At 45.0% G+C, this 23,028-nt stretch overlaps 1 protein-coding gene across 1 annotated transcript in view; it reads left to right on the top strand.

Moving 5' to 3' along the window:
- LOC124032352 (1-phosphatidylinositol 4,5-bisphosphate phosphodiesterase eta-2-like) overlaps window positions 1-23,028 on the top strand; it is a 314,070-nt gene that overhangs the window by 201,041 nt on the left and 90,001 nt on the right. The window contains exons 3-5 of the mRNA XM_046344691.1: window positions 12,997-13,143; window positions 20,327-20,570; window positions 22,199-22,328. Of these exons, the coding sequence (XP_046200647.1) occupies window positions 12,997-13,143; window positions 20,327-20,570; window positions 22,199-22,328 (521 nt within the window). The remainder of the gene's footprint in view (window positions 1-12,996; window positions 13,144-20,326; window positions 20,571-22,198; window positions 22,329-23,028) is intronic.

Genomic DNA, 23,028 nt, shown 5'->3' with positions numbered 1-23,028 from the left:
GATTGACTCTGGGGCTGAGGGTTGTTTCATGGACGAAGCATGGGTTCGGAAACATAACATTCCTTTCAGACCGTTAGACAAGCCTACGCCCATGTTTGCCTTAGATGGTAGTCATCTTCCCAGTATCAAATTTGAGACACTACCTTTAACTCTCACAGTATCTGGTAACCACAGTGAGACTATTTCTTTTTGATTTTCCGTTCACCGTTTACACCTGTTGTTTTGGGTCATCCCTGGCTAGTATGTCATAATCCTTCTATTAATTGGTCTAGTAATTCTATCCTATCCTGGAACGTTTCTTGTCATGTGAAGTGTTTAATGTCTGCCATCCCTCCCGTTTCTTCTGTCCCTACTTCTCAGGAGGAACCTGGCGATTTGACAGGAGTGCCGGAGGAATATCATGATCTGCGCACGGTCTTCAGTCGGTCCCGAGCCAACTCCCTTCCTCCTCACCGGTCGTATGATTGTAGTATTGATCTCCTTCCGGGGACCACTCCTCCTCGAGGTAGACTATACTCTCTGTCGGCTCCCGAACGTAAGGCTCTCGAGGATTATTTGTCTGTGTCTCTTGACGCCGGTACCATAGTGCCTTCTTCTTCTCCGGCCGGGGCGGGGTTCTTTTTTGTTAAGAAGAAGGACCGTACTCTGCGCCCTGCGTGGATTATCGAGGGCTGAATGACATAACGGTTAAGAATCGTTATCCGCTTCCCCTTATGTCATCAGCCTTCGAGATTCTGCAGGGAGCCAGGTGCTTTACTAAGTTGGACCTTCGTAACGCTTACCATCTCGTGCGCATCAGAGAGGGGGACGAGTGGAAAACGGCGTTTAACACTCCGTTAGGGCATTTTGAGTACCGGGTTCTGCCGTTCGGTCTCGCCAATGCGCCAGCTGTTTTTCAGGCATTAGTTAATGATGTTCTGAGAGACATGCTGAACATCTTTGTTTTTGTCTATCTTGACGATATCCTGATTTTTTTCTCCGTCACTCGAGATTCATGTTCAGCACGTTCGACGTGTTCTACAGCGCCTTTTAGAGAATTGTCTCTACGTAAAGGCTGAGAAGTGCTCTTTTCATGTCTCCTCCGTTACTTTTCTCGGTTCCGTTATTTCCGCTGAAGGCATTCAGATGGATTCCGCTAAGGTCCAAGCTGTCAGTGATTGGCCCGTTCCAAGGTCACGTGTCGAGTTGCAGCGCTTTTTAGGTTTCGCTAATTTCTATCGGCGTTTCATTCGTAATTTCGGTCAAGTTGCTGCTCCTCTCACAGCTCTTACTTCTGTCAAGACGTGTTTTAAGTGGTCCGGTTCCGCCCAGGGAGCTTTTGATCTTCTAAAAGAACGTTTTACGTCCGCTCCTATCCTCGTTACTCCTGACGTCACTAGACAATTCATTGTCGAGGTTGACGCTTCAGAGGTAGGCGTGGGAGCCATTCTATCCCAGCGCTTCCAGTCTGACGATAAGGTTCATCCTTGCGCTTATTTTTCTCATCGCCTGTCGCCATCTGAGCGCAACTATGATGTGGGTAACCGTGAACTGCTCGCCATCCGCTTAGCCCTAGGCGAATGGCGACAGTGGTTGGAGGGGGCGACCGTTCCTTTTGTCGTTTGGACAGACCATAAGAACCTTGAGTACATCCGTTCTGCCAAACGACTTAATGCCCGTCAAGCTCGTTGGGCGTTGTTTTTCGCTCGTTTCGAGTTTGTGATTTCTTACCGTCCGGGTAGCAAGAACACCAAGCCTGATGCCTTATCCCGTCTGTTTAGTTCTTCTGTGGCTTCTACTGATCCCGAGGGGATTCTTCCTTATGGGCGTGTTGTCGGGTTAACAGTCTGGGGAATTGAAAGACAGGTTAAGCAAGCACTCACGCACACTGCGTCGCCGCGCGCTTGTCCTAGTAACCTCCTTTTCGTTCCTGTTTCCACTCGTCTGGCTGTTCTTCAGTGGGCTCACTCTGCCAAGTTAGCTGGTCATCCCGGTGTTCGAGGCACTCTTGCGTCTATTTGCCAGCGCTTTTGGTGGCCGACTCAGGAGCGTGACACGCGCCGTTTCGTGGCTGCTTGTTCGGACTGCGCGCAGACTAAGTCGGGTAACTCTCCTCCTGCCGGTCGTCTCAGACCGCTCCCCATTCCTTCTCGACCATGGTCTCACATCGCCTTAGGCTTCACTACCGGTCTGCCTTTGTCTGCGGGGAAGACTGTGAGAGCCGCCAATAAACGCAGGATTAAGAGTCCAAGGTATTGTTGCGGCCAGAGAGTGTGGCTTTCCACTCGCAACCTTCCTCTTACGACAGCTTCTCGTAAGTTGACTCCGCGGTTCATTGGTCCATTCCGTGTCTCCCAGGTCGTCAATCCTGTCGCTGTGCGACTGCTTCTTCCGCGACATCTTCGTCGCGTCCATCCTGTCTTCCATGTCTCCTGTGTTAAGCCCTTTCTTCGCACCCCCGTTCGTCTTCCCTCCCCCTCCCGTCCTTGTCGAGAGCGCACCTATTTACAAGGTACATAAGATCATGGACATGCGTTCTCGGGACGGGGTCACCAATACTTAGTGGATTGGGAGGGTTACAGTCCTGAGGAGAGGAGTTGGGTTCCGTCTCGGGACGTGCTGGACCGTTCACTCATCGATGATTTCCTCCGTTGCCGCCAGGATTCCTCCTCGAGTGCGCCAGGAGGCGCTCGGTGAGTGGGGGGTACTGTCATGTTTGTCATTTATTATCATGTCTTGTCCCTGTGCTCCCCATTCTGTTCGTTTCCCTCTGCTGGTCTTATTGGGTTCTTTCCCTCTTTCTATCCCTCTCTCTCCCCTCCCCTCTCACTCTCTCGCTCTCTCTTCTCTCTATCGTTCCGTTCCTGCTCCCAGCTGTTCCTATTCCCCTAATCATCATTTAGTCTTCCCACACCTGTTCCCGATCCTTTCCCCTGATTAGAGTCCCTATTTATTCCTTTGTGTTCCGTTCCTGTCCCGTCGGTTCCTTGTTTAGTATTCACCATGCTGTGATTGCGTTTCGCCCTGTCCTGTCGTGTTTTTGCTGTGATTGTGTATCGCCCTGTCCTGTCGTGTTTTTTGCCTTCATCAGATGCTGCGTGTGAGCAGGTGTCTCTGTCAACTACGGCCTGCGCCTACCCGAAGCGACCTGCAGTCTGTGGCCGCTTCTCCAGTTATTCCCCTCTACAGACTAGAGGATTTCTGTTATTCCCTGTTTGGACTTAAATAAACTCTGTTTCTGTTAAGTCGCTTTTGGGTCCTCTTTCACCTGCATGACACTGTATACTAATGATCTCTACCAATGAATCAGTAGCTGTATACTAATGATCTCTACCAAGGAATCAGTAGCTGTATACTAATGAACTCTACCAAGGAAACAGTAGCTGTATACTAGGAAACAGTAGTTGTATACTAATGAACTATATCAAGGAATCAGTAGCTATATACTAGGAAACAGTAGCTGTATACTAATGATCTCTACCAAGGAAACAGTAGCTGTATATTAATGATCTCTATCAAGGAAAGAGTAGCTGTATACTAATGATCTCTACCAAGGAAACAGTAGCTGTATACTAATGATCTCTACCAAGGAAACAGTAGCTGTATACTAATGATCTCTACCAATGAATCAGTAGCTGTATACTAATGATCTCTACCAAGGAATCAGTAGCTGTATACTAATGATCTCTACCAATGAATCAGTAGCTGTATACTAATGATCTCTACCAATGAATCAGTAGCTGTATACTAATGATCTCTACCAAGGAATCAGTAGCTGTATACTAGGAAACAGTAGCTGTATACTAATGATCTCTACCAAGGAAACAGTAGCTGTATACTAATGATCTCTACCAAGGAAACAGTAGCTGTATACTAATGATCTCTACCAAGGAAACAGTAGCTGTATACTAATGATCTCTACCAATGAATCAGTAGCTGTATACTAATGATCTCTACCAAGGAATCAGTAGCTGTATACTAATGATCTCTACCAATGAATCAGTAGCTGTATACTAATGATCTCTACCAATGAATCAGTAGCTGTATACTAATGATATCTACCAAGGAAACAGTAGCTGTATACTAATGAACTCTAGAAGGACAATAGAAGCATCCTTTTTAATTTATTTTTATTTGATCTTAATTTAACTAGGCAAGTCAGTTAAGAAAAATTCTTATTTCCAATGACAGCCTAGGAACAGTGGGTTAACTGCCTGTTCAGGGGCAGAACGACAGATTTGTACCTTGTCAGCTCAGGGGTTTGAACCTTCAACCTTCCGGTTACTAGTCAAACGCTCTAACCAATAGGCTACCCTGCCGCCCTTGCAAATCATAACAAAACATTTCCCCCCCATTGGCCTCAGTCAATCCTTTTAGATGTCCTTGTTGTATTTACGTTGGCTTTGCCAGCCAGAGGGAGCACAGACCTAATTCTACCTGAGTGAATGTAGCCGGAGGCATCCAAACTCGCATTAAGAGAAGCAAACGGTGAACCGGCGGCAGGTACCCAGCATCCTTCAGCCATGAGTGCCTCAGTGATGACGAGCGTGTCCCATGTCCTTTTCCGTGTCCTCTGCTCTAATGCGGTCCGCGGTGGCGGCCCAGGAGCCATGCCCAACTACGGACCAGGCCCCCATCCAGAGGGGTGAGAAGGGGACGGTTGTGTGGAAGAGCCAGCAGCATGGCGCCTCATCCCGCCTGGTGGAAGAGCTCTTCTGGATTGACAGCAGCATATTGTCCTTCTCCAAGTGGAGGCTGGGAGACATGGGTATGGATGGATGGATGGATGGATGGATGGATGGATGGATGGATGGATGGATGGATGGATGGACGTCATTTGGAAATAGGTAGATGATACTAGTAGCTAGTGTTCTGGAGGACATTTGTTGCTGAAACCGAATGGGGACCTTAGTTTAGCGTGTGTGTCAGGATTGTGGCACTAGATGTTGTTGGCACATGACTTATTTGCTATGCGGCCCTGGTGAGACATGGTACTAGGTTCAAACACTGTTGTACCAGGTGACTGTAGTGAGTGGGTCAGTGGGACTGTGATGGAACAACTTCTCCTATGAGCCTTGATATTGGTTTCTGCTTTCTACTTCAGTGACAGACGTGTGTGTGTGTGTGTGTGTGTGTGTGTGTGTGTGTGTGTGTGTGTGTGTGTGTGTGTGTGTGTGTGTGTGTGTGTGTGTGTGTGTGTGTGTGTGTGTGTGTGTGTGTGTGTGTGTGTGTGTGTGTGTGTGTGTGTGTGTGTGTGTGTGTGTGTGTGTGTGTGTGTGTGTGTGTGTGTGTGTGTGTGTGTGTGACATATGGACTCCAGGCAATCCCCTGGAGTTTAGCCTAGTGCTCTAGTCTGCTCTGACAGAGTGCACTAAGGACAACATGACTCCACCCCTTTGACTTTCCTGGCCTCTTCTTCCACCTAGACTCCACTCCCACTGGGGCACCAGACAACCATCACTGTGGTTTCTTTAACAGCATTGAGGTTGACACCAGCTGACCTCTGACCTCATTCTCAGCTTCCTCCTGGGGGAAAATGTGTCAATGTGTCCGTCACCTGTTGTCTGGCTTCTATTGTAACCACGTAAATAGCTGTTATTAAGCCCTCACACGGTAAGTAGTAGTCTGAGTGTTGTTACCAATCAAGGTTACGGGGTAATGTGTTTTACTATAATCATGTAGTCTTCACAACATTTGTTTTGTCTTTGTAATTGTTTTATTGTTGTTGACGATCAGTGTAATTAATTTGTTTTCAATCCCAGTAGCTTTTATTTCGCTGTTTGGATGAAGGTAAAACAAACAAACCACTTGTGTATTTTAAATCAGACCTTTTTGACCTAAAGTGATTTCTCCTCCTCAGAGATCTGATTGTTTTCCTTCTTCTCTGGCACATTGTTCCACTTGTACCTTGTACATACGTGATTCTGACATTCTCCAGTAAATTGCAATCAATGAAATTAAGACAAATGTGTGTGTTAAATGGTTACTATAGGGATAATAACATAACAATTGATCTGCTTCATTTCAGTAGTTATTCCAAGTTTTCTGGGCCGCGGTGCCATTTCGTTGTTGGCTGTCCTCTCGAAACAGCAGGCTCATCAGGCACAGACTGTATTTCTAACATTGTAAAGTAGGCTCATCAAGCACATATACTGTATTTCTAACATTGTAAAGTAGGCTCATCAAGCACAGAGACTGTATTTATAACACTGTAAAGTAGGCTCATCAAGCACAGAGACTGTATTTATAACATTGTAAAGTAGGCTCATCAAGCACAGAGAATGTATTTCTAACATTGTAAAGTAGGCTCATCAAGCACAGATACTGTATTTATAACATTGTAAAGTAGGCTCATCAAGCACAGAGACTGTATTTATAACACTGTAAAGTAGGCTCATCAAGCACAGAGACTGTATTTATAACACTGTAAAGTAGGCTCATCAGGCACAGACTGTATTTATAACACTGTAAAGTAGGCTCATCAGGCACAGACTGTATTTATAACACTGTAAAGTAGGCTCATCAAGCACAGAGACTGTATTTATAACATTGTAAAGTAGGCTCATCAAGCACAGAGACTGTATTTATAACACTGTAAAGTAGGCTCATCAGGCACAGACTGTATTTCTAACATTGTAAAGTAGTCTCATCAAGCACATATACTGTATTTCTAACATTGTAAAGTAGGCTCATCAAGCACAGAGACTGTATTTATAACACTGTAAAGTAGGCTCATCAAGCACAGAGACTGTATTTATAACATTGTAAAGTAGGCTCATCAAGCACAGAGAATGTATTTCTAACATTGTAAAGTAGGCTCATCAAGCACAGATACTGTATTTATAACATTGTAAAGTAGGCTCATCAAGCACAGAGAATGTATTTCTAACATTGTAAAGTAGGCTCATCAAGCACAGATACTGTATTTCTAACATTGTAAAGTAGGCTCATCAAGCACAGTCATGAGATGAGACTAATTCTATCACTAGTCTATGCTGCTGTCCTCTTCTCCTTGTACTGTATGTGTTTCCTGAGTGTGTTTCCATAGCAACGGCTCTGGACCCAATAAAGGGATAGTTTGGAGTGGCCAGTCGCTGGACGACCTCTTACCCAATAAAGGGTTCGTTTGGAGTGGCCAGTCGCTGGGCGACCTCTTACCCAATAAAGGGTTAGTTTGGAGTGGCCAGTCGCTGGGCGACCTCTCATCCAATAAAGGGTTAGTTTGGAGTGGCCAGTCGCTGGGCGAACTCTTACCCAATAAAGGGTTAGTTTGGAGTGGCCAGTCGCTGGGCGACCTCTTACCCAATAAAGGGTTAGTTTAGAGTGGCCAGTCGCTGGGCGACCTCTTACCCAATAAATGGTTAGTTTGGAGTGGCCAGTCGCTGGGCGACCTCTTACCCAATAAAGGGTTAGTTTGGAGTGGCCAGTCGCTGGGCGACCTCTCACCCAATAAAGGGTTAGTTTGGAGTGGCCAGTCGCTGGGCGACCTCTAACCCAATAAAGGGTTAGTTTGGAGTGGCCAGTCGCTGGGCGACCTCTTACCCAATAAAGGGTTAGTTTGGAGTGGCCAGTCGCTGGGCGACCTCTTACCCAATAAAGGGTTAGTTTGGAGTGGCCAGTCGCTGGGCGACCCCTGAGGTTTGACTCCGCCTGTTAGAGGAAGTCTTTGCTACAGTACTACTGCAGTATTTCTCTGCCACGCTGTGCCTGCCTGTTATCTCTTAGCAGGAGCATCTCACCTCAACCTTCATTTATCATATCACCAGTGTTTTACAATAGATTCCTGATGGGACAATTTTTGTTGTTGTTGGGAGGGGCACATTTTGATTCTACCCACCTGAATCATTAAGCTGAAACCAAAATGTGCGCCACCTTTGTGTTCCCAAGAGGGATGGCTGGAGAAACTCTGCATTTTACACACAGCTAGAACACAGTCCTGGAGAAGTCGCCCTGGAGAAGTCCCCCTGGAGAAGTCCCCCTGGAGAAGTCCCCCTGGAGGTCTGGAGGAGTCCTGGAGAAGTCCCCCTGGAGAAGAAGTCTGAAGAGCTAAGATGAAGGCATGGTGTTGAAGAATGGATGCAGTGTTGTTCTTCCAAGGGGCTGTGATGGTAGCACGGCAGCAGATGTTGGTCAGGGACTTCCAGAAAGGTTGGAAGGAGACGGCCTTCCTTATTAAATGTGGGACTGTTCTGGACACATTCAGAGCTGAAGAGGCAGACACAGTTCAGACTGGGACAGAGGGGAATACAGGCCTATTTTATTATTCATGCTCCGCTGGTGATGTGTGTATGTGTGAGCGAGCACTGGAAGCCTATGGGTAGTGTGCAGCAGAGTGATGGTATTGATCAAGCCCAGAGTGTGAGAGAGAGGTTCCTCCCTCGCCGTCTGTTATTTTTGTTTCTGGGTTGGAGCCATGGTAACCCACAGGTCAGTCAGAGGTCCTGCCAATAAAGAGCTTTGCTTGGCTCAACCAATTGCACATAAGGGAAAGGGGGATACCTGGTCAGTTGTCCAACTGAATGTATTCAACTGAAATGTGTCTTCCGCATTTAATCCAACCCCTCTGAATCAGAGAGGAGCAGTTAGTTTCCTTAATCGACATCCATGTCTTCGGAGCCTGGGGAACAGTGGGTTAACTGCCTTGCTCAGGGCCAGAATGACAGATTTTTAACTTGTCAGCTCGAATCCCCGAGCTGACAAGTCCCAGACCTTTCGGTTACTGACCCAACGCTCTAACCACTAGGCTACCATGAATACACTACTGTGTCTCCATGCAAATAGAAGGACTAGAATGGGAAGTCCAATGAAAGTCAATGGTTGGTCTATTTCCATTTTTTCTTAAATAGCCTGAAATTAGAATAATATGAACACCCACAATAATAAAGGTGTTGGACTGTTTGCATAGCCCGGCGTGTTTACCTGTTGTTGTTGTTGATATAGCCAGGTCTAGTTGGAACGACTTGGTAGTATTTAAAATGTTCTTCTATCTACGTACAGTGAATGAAATGAGTTAAATTTTATTGATCCATTGGAAGGGAGGACACAATGGTGTGGCAGAAGACAGACTGGGCAACAAAGACACAGGTCAGAAGAACACCTGGAGTCTTCGCTGACTTCCTGTTGGAAGTGTTTCTCCATGACCCCATCTCTATAGACTTCCCACAGTCTTATCTGTGGCTCTCAGTTAGCCCCGCCTACAGCAGTAGAGAGAGTTGGCCATATGACTAGTGTATCTTCTGGGTTAAATACACATCTCTTCTGGGTTAAATGCACATCTCTTCTGGGTTAAATACACATCTCTTCTGGGTTAAATACACATCTCTTCTGGGTTAAATACACATCTCTTCTGGGTTATGCACATCTCTTCTGGGTTATACACATCTCTTCTGGGTTAAATACACATCTCTTCTGGGTTATACACATCTCTTCTGGGTTATGCACATCTCTTCTGGGTTAAATACACATCTCTTCTGGGTTAAATACACATCTCTTCTGGGTTATACACATCTCTTCTGGGTTAAATACACATCTCTTCTGGGTTAAATACACATCTCTTCTGGGTTAAATACACATCTCTTCTGGGTTAAATACACATCTCTTCTGGGTTAAATACACATCTCTTCTGGGTTATACACATCTCTTCTGGGTTAAATGCACACCTCTTCTGGGTTAAATACACATCTCTTCTGGGTTATACACATCTCTTCTGGGTTATACACATCTCTTCTGGGTTATACACATCTCTTCTGGGTTAAATGCACATCTCTTCTGGGTTAAATGCACACCTCTTCTGGGTTAAATACACATCTCTTCTGGGTTAAATACACATCTCTTCTGGGTTAAATGCACATCTCTTCTGCGTTAAATGCACATCTCTTCTGGGTTAAATGCACATCTCTTCTGGGTTAAATACACATCTCTTCTGGGTTAAATACACATCTCTTCTGGGTTATACACATCTCTTCTGGGTTAAATACACATCTCTTCTGGGTTAAATACACATCTCTTCTGGGTTAAATACACATCTCTTCTGGGTTAAATGCACATCTCTTCTGGGTTAAATACACATCTCTTCTGGGTTAAATACACATCTCTTCTGGGTTAAATACACATGTCTTCTGGGTTAAATGCACATGTCTTCTGGGTTAAATGCACATCTCTTCTGGGTTAAATGCACATCTCTTCTGGGTTAAATACACATCTCTTCTGGGTTAAATACACATCTCTTCTGGGTTAAATACACATCTCTTCTGGGTTAAATACACATCTCTTCTGGGTTAAATACTCATCTCTTCTGGGTTATACACATCTCTTCTGGGTTATACACATCTCTTCTGGGTTATACACATCTCTTCTGGGTTAAATGCACATCTCTTCTGGGTTAAATGCACATCTCTTCTGGGTAAAATACACATCTCTTCTGGGTTAAATACACATCTCTTCTGGGTTAAATGCACATCTCTTCTGGGTTAAATGCACATCTCTTCTGGGTTAAATGCACATCTCTTCTGGGTTAAATGCACATCTCTTCTGGGTTAAATGCACATCTCTTCTGGGTTAAATGCACATCTCTTCTGGGTTAAATACACATCTCTTCTGGGTTAAATACACATATCTTGTTCAGCTTATTGCTGGCAGGTGAGGTTAACAGTAGAGTGCCATACACTGTAGCCTGTATCATTAGCATCTATGTAGCAGTAATTGGTATAGCACTTTGAAGTAAGTAGCGACCCGGCTTGTGTCCTACGTTATGCCCTGGAGGAAATGGGCTGTTTGGGGTTCGGGACTGAATTAACCTGGGTCCCCGGGTGCCCATTCTCACTATTACCCGATGAGAGCCCAGGGAAGCCAAATCAATGGCCAATTAGAGCAATTAATCAGTGGGATATCTATTACTTATACCACATGCACACACACACTGGTTATAGATCAAGTTGGAGAGCTGGCCATTTCTGTTTTAATGAAGATGCAAATGTCAATGAAGATGTTTATACTTAGTAGCCAATGGCAATATATTATTAAAATATGTTGTGATTTGATCAATGGGATTTGATTGATCCATAGGATGTGATTGACACCACCTCCTTAGCCAAGGGCCTAAAAATGTGGCACTGCACCAGCTTAATATGGGTGCCATTAACTGGGCTCTCTGTGAAGGAGCTGTCAAACTGCACCAGCTTAATATGGGTGCCATTAACTGGGCTCTCTGTGAAGGAGCTGTCAAACTGCACCATCTTAATATGGGTGCCATTAACTGGGCTGTCTGTGAAGGAGCTGTCAAACTGCACCAGCTTAATATGGGTGCCATTAACTGGGCTCTCTGTGAAGGAGCTGTCAAACTGCACCAGCTTAATATGGGTGCCATTAACTGGGCTCTCTGTGAAGGAGCTGTCAAACTGCACCAGCTTAATATGGGTGCCATTAACTGGGCTCTCTGTGAAGGAGCTGTCAAACTGCACCAGCTTAATATGGGTGCCATTAACTGGGCTCTCTGTGAAGGAGCTGTCAAACTGCACCAGCTTAATATGGGTGCCATTAACTGGGCTCTCTGTGAAGGAGCTGTCAAACTGCACCAGCTTAATATGGGTGCCATTAACTGGACTCTCTGTGAAGGAGCTGTCAAACTGCACCAGCTTAATATGGGTGCCATTAACTGGGCTCTCTGTGAAGGAGCTGTCAAACTGAAACCAAAATAATACACTGAATTTGGGAGTGATATTTTGGTAACCTCTCTCTTTACATAAATTGTCTGCTTCAGTGTTACCCATTTTCGGTGTTTAACAAGCTCTCTGGCCTCGACACCTGTGTTCAACACTGGATCCTACACAAACCGATGGATTCCTAACAACAACTGGTCCATGTTTTCCTCTTTACCTTCCTCTTACGTTCCCTTGGTCGAGAGCGCACCTATTTTCATAAGATCATGGACATGTCGGGGTCCTTAGTGGACATAACATGCTGTGAACTGCAATATGTTCCTGGTTAATTTCCCCTTTAAAACTTCTTTGGGATAAGTGGCAGCATTTTCACTTTTGGAAAATTAGCGTGCCCAAATTCAACTTCCTGCTACTCATCCCCAGAATATAAGATGCATATTATTAGTAGATCTGGATAGAAAACACTCTGTTTATATAACTGTTTGAATCATGTCATTGGGAAAACCGATTGGAAGTTGGAAGCTGTGTTTTTCTGGATCAAACGCACCAAATAAATGGACATTCTAGATATATATTGACGGAATTAATCGAACAAAATAACCATTTGTGATGTTTATGGGACATATTGGAGTGCCAACAAAAGAAGCTTGTCAAAGGTAAGGCATGATTTATATTTTATTTCTGCGTTTTGTGTCGCGCCTGCAGGGTTGAAATATGGTTTCTCTCTTTGCTTACTGTTGTGCTATCATCAGATAATAGCATCGTTTGCTTTCGCCGAAAAGCCTTTTTGAAATCTGACATGTTGGCTGGATTCACAACGAGTGTAGCTTTAATTTGGTATTTTACATGTGTGACTTAATAATGAAGGTTTGATTCTTATAGTATTTTATTTGAATTTGGCACTCTGCATTTTCCCTGGCTATTGGCCAGGTGGGACGCCAGTATCCCGCCAATCCCAGAGAGGTTTTTAACACGCTGTGAACTGCACTATGTTCCTGGTTAAGGGGATTTTGGGGAGAAGTCTACTCATTCACTCCTACCAAGCAAAAAACTGGTGGCTGCGACAGCCATATTCGTGTGTGTGTGTGTGAGACCGTGCGTGCGAGCGAGACCGTGCGTGTTTATGTGAGTAAATGTTTATCTGCTTGAGCTACAGACTGGAATTATTTAATTGGTGCTTGACAACATAACATACAAATGCATGGTATCCCTCATTATCTCTGAGGGACTCTCAAATAAACGCGCACACTCACACCAAAGTGCTCTACACACATCATACACATGCAGGAACAACAACTCATGTAACAGTTCTCTCATACTCTAACCCCCCCCCCTTCTCTCTTTGTGTTTCTCTCTCCAGTGGAGAAATGCATGAACTCCATGCAGACAGGGACCCAGATGGTGAAGCTCCGGGGCGGCTCCAGAGGACTGGTGCGCTACTTTTACCTGGACCAACACAAGTCCTGCATCCGTTGGCGGCCCTCGCGCAAGAACGAGAAGGCCAAGAGTGAGTGGTTTTGCTGTCTCGTTTACTGACTGACTGACTGAATGGCTGACCTGCTTAGACTGGGAATTAACAGGAGTTAAGACCAAATCTGTTTTAATTGTGCTTGAATGTGTAACGGTTTTCTAGGTGTGGTGAAGGAGAGTCGGGGACCAAAATGCAGCGTGTAGATTGCGATCCATGTTTAATGGAAAAAACACACGTAAACACAAATCAATACAAAAACAATAAACGTAACGAAAACCAAAAACAGCCTATACTTGTGTCAACTAACACAGACCAAGGACATCAGGACACTAAGGACAATCACCCACAACACAACCAAAGAATATGGTTGCCTAAATATGGTTCCCAATCAGAGACAACGATAAACACCTGACTCTGATTGAGAACCACTCCAGACAGCCATAGACTCTGCTAGATCACCCCACTAGCTACAATCCCACTATATACCAAAACCCCAAGACAAAACACACCACAATACAAAAAAACCCATGCCACACCCTGGCCTGACACAATACATAAAGATAAACATAAAATACTTTGACCAGGGCGTGACAGAGTGACAAGTCTAAGAGTTAATATTTTTGGCTGACTGACTGATCCTCATCCAGTGTCTCACATTTTACTTCCTTACTTCTGTATTGCCCTGGAATTAAAAGGAATGAAGGATTTCCACGGTCGGTTTGGTGCACATATTAACGTAAAAGTCTCTTAACTCTGTCTCACATCAACAATCAGCACTTCCATCTCTCCCACGGAGCCTATTACTGTAGTCCCAAACAGCACAGGAGTCACTTAGGATTCACCTGAAACAAATTATCAATGGATATAAATCGTCAAGACAGCTTTTTTTTTTACATTTAAAATGTATTATTTAATACAGATTTGAATCTAAGCCAGTAAAATGTGTAAAACTGTACAAGGATTTGCAGTCTGTCACTAGGCACAGTGTATAACCATTTATCTCGATCAGTATACAACCATTTCTCTACTGCCCCACCTGTACAGGACACAGAATTACTGGACTGCAGTGAGCTGAGACTGCCATGGTTACTGGGGTGCAGTGAGCTGAGACTGCCATGGTTACTAGAGTGCAGTGAGCTGAGACTGCCATGGTTACTAGAGTGCAGTGAGCTGAGACTGCCATGGTTACTAGAGTGCAGTGAGCTGAGACTGCCATGGTTACTAGAGTGCAGTGAGCTGAGACTGCCATGGTTACTGGGGTGCAGTGAGCTGAGACTGCCATGGGTACTGGGGTGCAGTGAGCTGAGACTGCCATGGTTACTGGGGTGCAGTGAGCTGAGACTGCCATGGGTACTGAGGTGCAGTGAGCTGAGACTTCCATGGTTACTGGGGTGCAGTGAACTGAGACATCTAAAATGAAAACTCTCTCTGTCTATGCAGTTTAATTGAAATGCATCAACAAACATTATTGTATTATTCTATTTGTAGATTCATTGATTACCATTAAGGCGTAGACTGCCTGAATGTTTAGGAAATGTGTTGTCGTGTGTGTGTGACTGACCTCGATTCGGTCGCATGCAACAACATTTGAAATTGTGTTTTTTTACACTGGATAAAGTAGAGACTTGGAGTTAATAAATGGTGTCATACACTGCAGTTGAGGAACAATGGGAAAGCAATTCTGCTTTGAAAGTTGATCAACTTGTTACTCCACTTTTGAGAAAATGTCCCTTGAATGTTTTGGCACACCTACTGGAGAGCTGTACTTTGTCTACACCCATTCAGCTTTGTTCACACCCTCTAAAGCATTAGCCCCACCCATCTTTTGAAGGATTTATATTATGAGAAGGGAACAACGTGCATGTTGGGTAATGTGCAGTGTTAGTGTTATGTTTAGTGTATAATATACATTGTCTTTTGTGTACAGAGAAGTACTGTGTGTCCAAGACGATTTCCCCCCTTGGGGACATTGAAGTTCATCCTGTCTTATATTCCCGGCATGAATCAAAGGCCACAAAGGCTTTTGGACGAACTGATTGTTTTTGCTCAGGTTGGATGGCCTATAGACCTGCTAGTTAGTCTTTCCAAGGGGATTACGCATGTTTAACAGGTGCTGGCTTATAAAATAATGATGTGGAGAGAGCTTCTTGAAACCAGACAGAATGTATACATATATAATTAGAAACCAAATGAGGTGAGCGTCACTCCAAAAGGTTACTTACGACTGAGTCAATCTTCCTGGAAACACTACTCACCTTTTGGGTGTCAGAAAATTGAATGGGTTTAAGGTAAAATTGAAATGGTCACCACGTGCTGTGAACTCAAAATGTTCAACATGTATGGTGAACTCAAAATGGTCACCAAGTACATTGCCTAGTGAAAGTATACACACCCCTTGCAGACTTTACATTTCACTGCCCCCCCTCGCAAAAAATAAAAGGGATTACATTGGATTTTTCTTTGTAGATTTACACTACTCCTCATTTTAAAAGTGAAAGAAAATTATAGAATATTTTCCGAATGAACAACCTATACATTGTTTGTTTTTAAATTGCTTAAAGCTCAAATTTGGTTGCGAATCAATATTGAAACTTTGTCTCAGATTTTCAAGCACATTTTAGTCATGACTGTGTCTGGAACACTCAATTCCTCTTGAGAAGCCATTCTAGTGTGTATTTTGCATTCAAATGTATGTAATTGTCTTGCTGAAAAATACAACTCTGTCCCGGGGTTAGGTTTTCAGAGGACTACGATGGGTTTTCATTTTACCTGGGCTTAGCTCCTTTTCATATTTCTTTTGATCCGGACAAACTCCCCAGTCTCTGCTGGTGACAAGCATATCCATAACATGCTACTGCTTCCACATTACACAAAAATACAGCGCATCAACATTGCATGCACTCTACATTACTGGCCTGTATGACAAAGTGAAAGAAGGAAGCCTGCAGTGTAAAAAAATATATTCAGCGATTTAGCAAATAGGACCTCAAAAATGATCGGATTTTCACATAAAAATGCACGTTTATGGTTTAACTTAATTTTAATAGCTTGACATCCCAATTATTAGCAAAAGGAAGCATCAATATTACTCGCCAATGTGCAATCATTGGAAAATAAACTAGACGAGGTACGATCCCGAATATCCTACCAACGGGACATCAACTGTAATATCCCATGTTTCACGGAATCGTGGCTGAATGATGACATGGATATTCAGCTAGCGGGATACACGATGTGCATGAAATCTAAGGAAGTCTCTAGATTTTGCTCACCTGAAGTAGAGTATATTATGATAAATTGCAGGCCACACTACTTGCCTAGAGAGTTCTCAGCTATACTTTTCGTGGCTGTTTTATTTACCACCACAGACAGATATACATTATATTTAAGTCATTTAGCAGACGCTCTTATCCAGAGCGACTTACAAATTGGTGCATTCACCTTATGACATCCAGTGGAACAGTCACTTTACAATAGTGCATCTAAATCTTAAAGGGGGGGGGGGGTGAGAGGGATTACTTATCCTATCCTAGGTATTCCTTAAAGAGGTGGGGTTTCAAGTGTCTCCGGAAGGTGGTGATTGACTCCGCTGTCCTGGCGTCGTGAGGGAGTTTGTTCCACCATTGGGGGGCCAGTGAATGCCGGCACTAAGACCGCAGTCAGATGTATAAGGAAATAAGCAAACAGGAAACCACTCACCCAGAGGCGGCACTCCTAGTGGCTGGAGACATTAATGCAGGGAAGCTTAAATCAGTTCTACCAAATCTCTATCAACATGTTATATGTGCAACCAGAGGGATTTTTTTTAGATCACCTGTACTCCACACACAGAGATGCATATAACGCTCCCCCCTCGCCCTCCATTTGGTAAATCCAACCACAACTCTATCCTCCTGATTCTTGCTTAAAAGCTCAAATTAAAGCAGGAAGCACCAGTGACTCGGTCTATAAAAAAATGGTCAGATGAAGCAGATGCTAAACTACAGGACTGTTTTGCTATCACAGACTGGAACATGTTCTGGGATTCTTCCGATGAGATTGAGGAATACACCACATCAGTCACTGGCTTTATCAATAAGTGCATTGAGGACGTTGTCCCCACAGTGACTGTACGTACATACCCCAACCAGAAGCCATTGATTACAGGCAACATTCGCACTGAGCTAAAGGGTAGAGCTGCCGCCTTCAAGGTGCGGGACTCCTAACCCGGAAGCTTACAAGAAATCCCGCTATGCCCTGCGACGAACCATCAATCAGGCAAAGCGTCAATACAGGGCTAAGATTGAATCATACTACACCGGCTCCGATGCTTGTCTTATGTTGCAGTGCTTGCAAACTATTACAGACCAGAAAGGGAATCACAGCCGCGAGCTTCCCAGTGACACGAGCCTACCAGACGAGCTAAGTCACTTCTATGCTCGTTTCGATGCAAGCAAAACTGAGGCATGCATGAGAGCATCAGCTGTTCCGGACGACTGTGTGATCACGCTCTCCGTAACCGACGTGAGTAAGACCTTTAAACAGGTCAACATTCACAAGGCTGCGGGGCCAGATGGATTACCAGGACGTGTGCTCCGGGCATGTGCTGACCAACTGGCAGGTGTCTTCACTGACATTTTCAACATGTCCCTGATTGAGTCTGTAATACCAACATGCCTCAAGCAGACCACCATAGTCCCTGTGCCCAAGAACACAAAGGCAACCTGACTAAATGACTACAGACCCGTGGCACTCATGTGGGAAAGACATGAAGTGCATTGAAAGGCTGGTCATGGCTCACATCAACACCATTATCCCAGAATCCCTAGACCCACTCCAATGTGCATACTGCCCAAACAGATCCACAGATGACCCCACCTGGACAAAAGGAACACCTATATGAGAATGCTATTCATCGACTACAGCTCAGCGTTCAACACCAGGGGCGGCAGCGTAGCCTAGTGGTTCGAGCATTGGACTAGTAACCGGAAGGTTGCGAGTTCAAACCCCCGAGCTGACAAAGTACAAATCTGTCGTTCTGCCCCTGAACAGGCAGTTAACCCACTGTTCCCAGGCCATCATTGAAAATAAGAATGTGTTCTTAACTGACTTGCCTGGTTAAATAAAGGAAAAATTAAAATAGTGCCCACTAAGCTAAGGACCCTGGGACTAAACACCTCCCTCTGTAACTGGATCCTGGACTTCCTGACACCACCCAGGTGGTGAGGGTAGGTAGCAACACATCTTTAACGCTGATCCTCAACACTAGAGCTCCCCAGGGGTGCATGCTCAGTCCCCTCCTGTACTCCTTGTTCACCCATGACTGCATGGCCAGGCACGACTCCAACACCATCATTACGTTTGCTGATGACACAACAGTGGTCGGCCTGATCACCGACAACGACGAGACAGCCTATAGGGAGGTCGTCAGAGACCTGGCCAGGTGGTGCCAGAATAACAACCTATGCCTCAACGTAACCAAGACCAAGGAGATGATTGTGGACTACAGGATAAGGAGCACCGAGCACGTCCCCATTCTCATCGACAGGGCTGTAGTGGAGCAGGTTGAGAGCTTGAATTCCTTGGTGTCCACATCAACAACAAACTAGAATGGTCCAAACACACCAAGACAGTCGTGAAGAGGGCACGACAAAGCCTATTCCCCCTCAGGAAACTAAAAAGATTTGGCATGGGTCCTGAGATCCTCAAAAGGATCTACAGCTGCAACATCGAGAGCATCCTGACCGGTTGCATCACTGCCTGGTACGGCAATTGCTCGGCCTCCGACCGCAAGGCACTTCAGAGGGTAGTGCGTACGGCCCAGTACATCACTGGGGCAAAGCTGCCTGCCATCCAGGACCTCTACACCAGGCGTTGTCAGAGGAAGGCCCTGAAAATTGTCAAAGACCCCAGCCACCCCAGTCATAGACTGTTCTCTCTACTACCGCATGGCAAGTGGTACCGGAGTGCCAAGTCTATGACAAAAAGGCTTCTCAACAGTTTATACCCCCAAGCCATAAGACTCCTGAACAGGTAACCAAATGCTTACCCGGACTATTTGCATTGTGTGCCACCACCCGCCAACCCCTCTTTTTACGCTACTGCTACTGCTACTGCTACTGCTACTGCTACTCTCTGTTCATCATATATGCATAGTCACTTTAACCATACCTACATGTACATACTACCTCAATAAGCCTGACTAACCGGTGTCTGTATATAGTTAATGTTATTTTCAAATGTCTTTTTATTGTTGTTTTTATTTCTTTACTTATCCCCCCCCCACACACACACACACACTTTTTGTCTCCGCACTATTGGTTAGAGCCTGTAAGTAAGCATTTCAGGGATAGTTTTCCTTTTTTCAGAGGGACAATTACACATTTTAATGCAAAAGTCTCACCAAAATGGCTTTCCTATAAGTATTGAGTGTTCCTGAATGGGCCAGTCTCAGCCCTGACTTAAATCTGCCAACCAAATTGACTAATATTGAGCAATTTTGACAAAAACGATGGATATACAGGTAACTGCCAAAATAAAAGGAACACCAACATAGTGTCTTAATAGGGTGTTGGGAAACCATGAGCCAGAACAGCTTCAATGGGCCTCCCTTTTGGATCCCAATGGATTCCCTTTTTAAAATGGTATTTTAGGGGAGAAAAACATGTGAAGACTGGAAGGGGTGTGTAAACTCACTAGCGACTGTATATACCCATTTAATCTGTTTGGAGAAAAGAAGCTCAATGTTAATGAATTTTCTGTAAAATGTCACTACTATCCCCTAGGTTTCATCTTAATAACATAGCTCTTCGGGCACAGCAAGCTAAATCCTAGCAATTTTTTTTTTTTATGCCATATCATATTGCCTAAGTCTCATAATAAAGACTTCTAAGTTAATCTTTCATCCCTCCCTTAGCTGCCCACTGCCATTTCAGCCTCGTTATTGAACCGGGTTCAAATCATTTCAGTCCCACCAAATGGAATGAACTCAATATCATTTGAATATAAGGGTTATGTAAATGGGTTTGCTCCGTCAAGTGACTTCCTGATTCTCTAAGTTTTAATAGGCTACGTTTTGAAGTTCCTCTGGTTTCCCTCGAATACTCTCCCCCCTGTCTTTTAACGTGTTCCAGTTGGCAATGTGAAAATGGTGACGGTAAAGGCCCAAATTCAACGGTCAGAGTTTGTTTCACTTTTTCAGAGTGATGGTGAACTAACCATTTGCTTCCTCGTTCCCTAGTCTCCATCGACTCCATCCGAGAGGTGTGCGAGGGTAAGCAGTCTGAGATCTTCCAGCGCTACTCCGAGGGCAGCTTTGATCCCAACTGCTGTTTCAGCCTGTACTATGGGGAGCGCTTGGAGTCCCTGGACTTGGTCTCCAGTACGGGCGAGGAAGCACGCACCTGGATCACCGGTCTCAAGTACCTGGTGGCGGGCATCAGCGACGAGGACAGCCTGGCCAAGAGGCAGCGCACCCGTGACCAATATCCTTACCTGTGCATGTTTGGCTCATTCTGGGCATGGGTTTAAGTTATTGGAGAGCAGGGTCAGGGTCATACACTGTAGCAAAACGTTTTTGCAACAGAAAAGGAGCGCTTGTAATTGTGCAAGTTCAGGTGGTCCCTCCCGGTTTCTTCCCTTGCCTTGTGAATACGACCCACAGGTCAATTGGATTTCTATTCAGGTCTGGAGAAGAATTAAAGTACCGTCTATATATTTTCTTTGTAGGTGTGTAATTGTACACGTATTCGTACCAAATTGTTCAGTACCGGGACCTCGGTTTGATCCACACAATGAATACATAAAAAATAAGAAGAAGAAGAACACTAGGTGATATAAGTTATGCCTACATTGTGTAAATGAGTCAATCTGAGCTGACACAACCATTTCAGGCTATTTATTTAAAACAATCATAATTAATTCATGTTGACATCACCTCAGTATTCCTACCACCGGAGGGCAGTATTCAACCAACCCTCCACATTCTGACCGCTCCAAATAAGCTACAAGAGCGATGGATATGTTTTATACCTGCGGATATGTACTCATTCTCCGTGGTTGACTAGAAATAAGGGGTTTCAACACCTCGTGAAAGTGCTCGAACCACGTTGCGAACTTCCCTCCGAGGGCTACAGAGCTACTTCAGTGACAGCCCATCACATTACCCCAGAGTGGGAAATGAACGTGAACCGTGATACAGACACACCCCTTTATGAGAGTGCACATTTTTTTCTATTTTGTAAGAAAACCTTATAGCATAGGCCTATACAATATCTGTGTCATGTTTACATATGGATTTCACACGCATATTGGACTTTAGTGTTGTTGACTAATCGTGTGTTTTCATTCAAGAAAAACCAAAGTGTTATTCCCTATGGTGAGCTCATCAGGTGTTAAATAACTCATGGTCATATATGGAGTCAGGAATACCAACACTTTTTCTAAAAGGAAAAAATAATAACTACAGTAACTGTTGGCATGTCATTTTCCTGCTGTACTGGAAGTGAATTGAACCATGACCGCAATACGTTCCGAACTGTGGGTGAGGACTTTTCAATACTTGAATCGGTTGTGGATAATTAATAAGGATGTTAGCATGGGTGCACACACAGTGCACTTGCTCTTACACACACAAGTTATTTCTCTCCCCACACACAGACATGCGAACACACACTGCGGCTTTAGCGTGCCAGCGAGCTTGATGTGCTGATGAAAAGATACAACCAAAAGCTTCCACCTGCTATCACATTGTCTCTGTCAGTCGCACACAGACGGCTTGTGTTAAAATTAGACTCTGCTGCTGAAGTAAGAGCTGTGTCAGAGAAACAGAAGATGTTGCGTTGTCTGACGACTGTTTTGGGCTCTGAACCGAGATCCACTTAGACGACCTATGCTAAAACATTGTGAACCACGCTCGCTGCACACTTTCTGTTGCAGTCTATACTTGATCAATCGATGACGCCATTAATCAGTCCATGTGACCACCTGTGCCTAGTTAATGGAACAGATCTCTTACAAAGGATTATTTTAAAATAAAGTATAACCGAAGTAGGTTTTCACAGGGCTTGTTGTTGTGTGTGTTATCTATCCTTAACCCCTGGTTGGTCTGTACGTGGCTGAAGCAGACGTTTACGGAGGCAGATAAGAACGGCGATGGAAGCCTGAGCATCAGCGAGGTCTTGCACCTCCTACACAAGCTGAACGTCAACCTGCCCCGCCAGAAAGTCAAGCAAATGTTTAAGGTACACTACAGTCATATTATACATTTACATTTAAGTCATTTAGCATTATGAGTGTGTGTGTGTGTGTTTTTGAAGGTATTTTCTGACTTTAGAGAGAGAGAGGGGAAGGGGAGGGGAGAGAGAGAGGGGGGGAGGGAGAGAGGGGGAGGAAGGGAGGGAGGAGGAGAGGAGGAGAGAGGAGAGGAGGGGAGAGGAGGAGAGGAGAGGAGGAGAGTGGGAGAGGAGGAGAGGGAGGGGAGAGGGAGAGGGGGGGAGGAGAGAGAGGGGGGGAGAGGGAGGGGAGGAGGAGAGAGAGGGAGAGGAGGAGGAGGAGGAGAGGGATACCTAGTCAGTTGTACAACTAAAGGCATTCAACTGAAATGTGTCTTCCGCATTTAACCCAATCCTGAATCAGAGAGGTGGAGGGGGGCTGCCTTAAACGGCATCCAATTCTCGGTGCCTGGGGAACAGTGGGTTAAATGCCTTGTTCAGGGGCAGAACGACAGATTCGGGGATTCGATCCAGCAACCTTTCGGTTACTAGTCCAATGCTCTAATTACTAGAGGGAGGGAAGGAGGGAGAGGAGGAGAGGGAGGGAAGAGGGAGGGAAGAAGGAGAGGGAGGGAGGGAGGGAGGGAGGGAAGGGAGGGAGGGAGGGAGGGAGGGAGGGAAGAAGGAGAGGGATGGAGGATAGGGAGGGAGGAGGGGAGGGAGGGAGGGA

Source organism: Oncorhynchus gorbuscha, linkage group LG03, assembly GCF_021184085.1.
Source record: "Oncorhynchus gorbuscha isolate QuinsamMale2020 ecotype Even-year linkage group LG03, OgorEven_v1.0, whole genome shotgun sequence".
Classification (NCBI taxonomy): Eukaryota; Metazoa; Chordata; class Actinopteri; order Salmoniformes; family Salmonidae; genus Oncorhynchus; species Oncorhynchus gorbuscha.
This window is presented reverse-complemented; position numbering and strand designations above follow the sequence as displayed.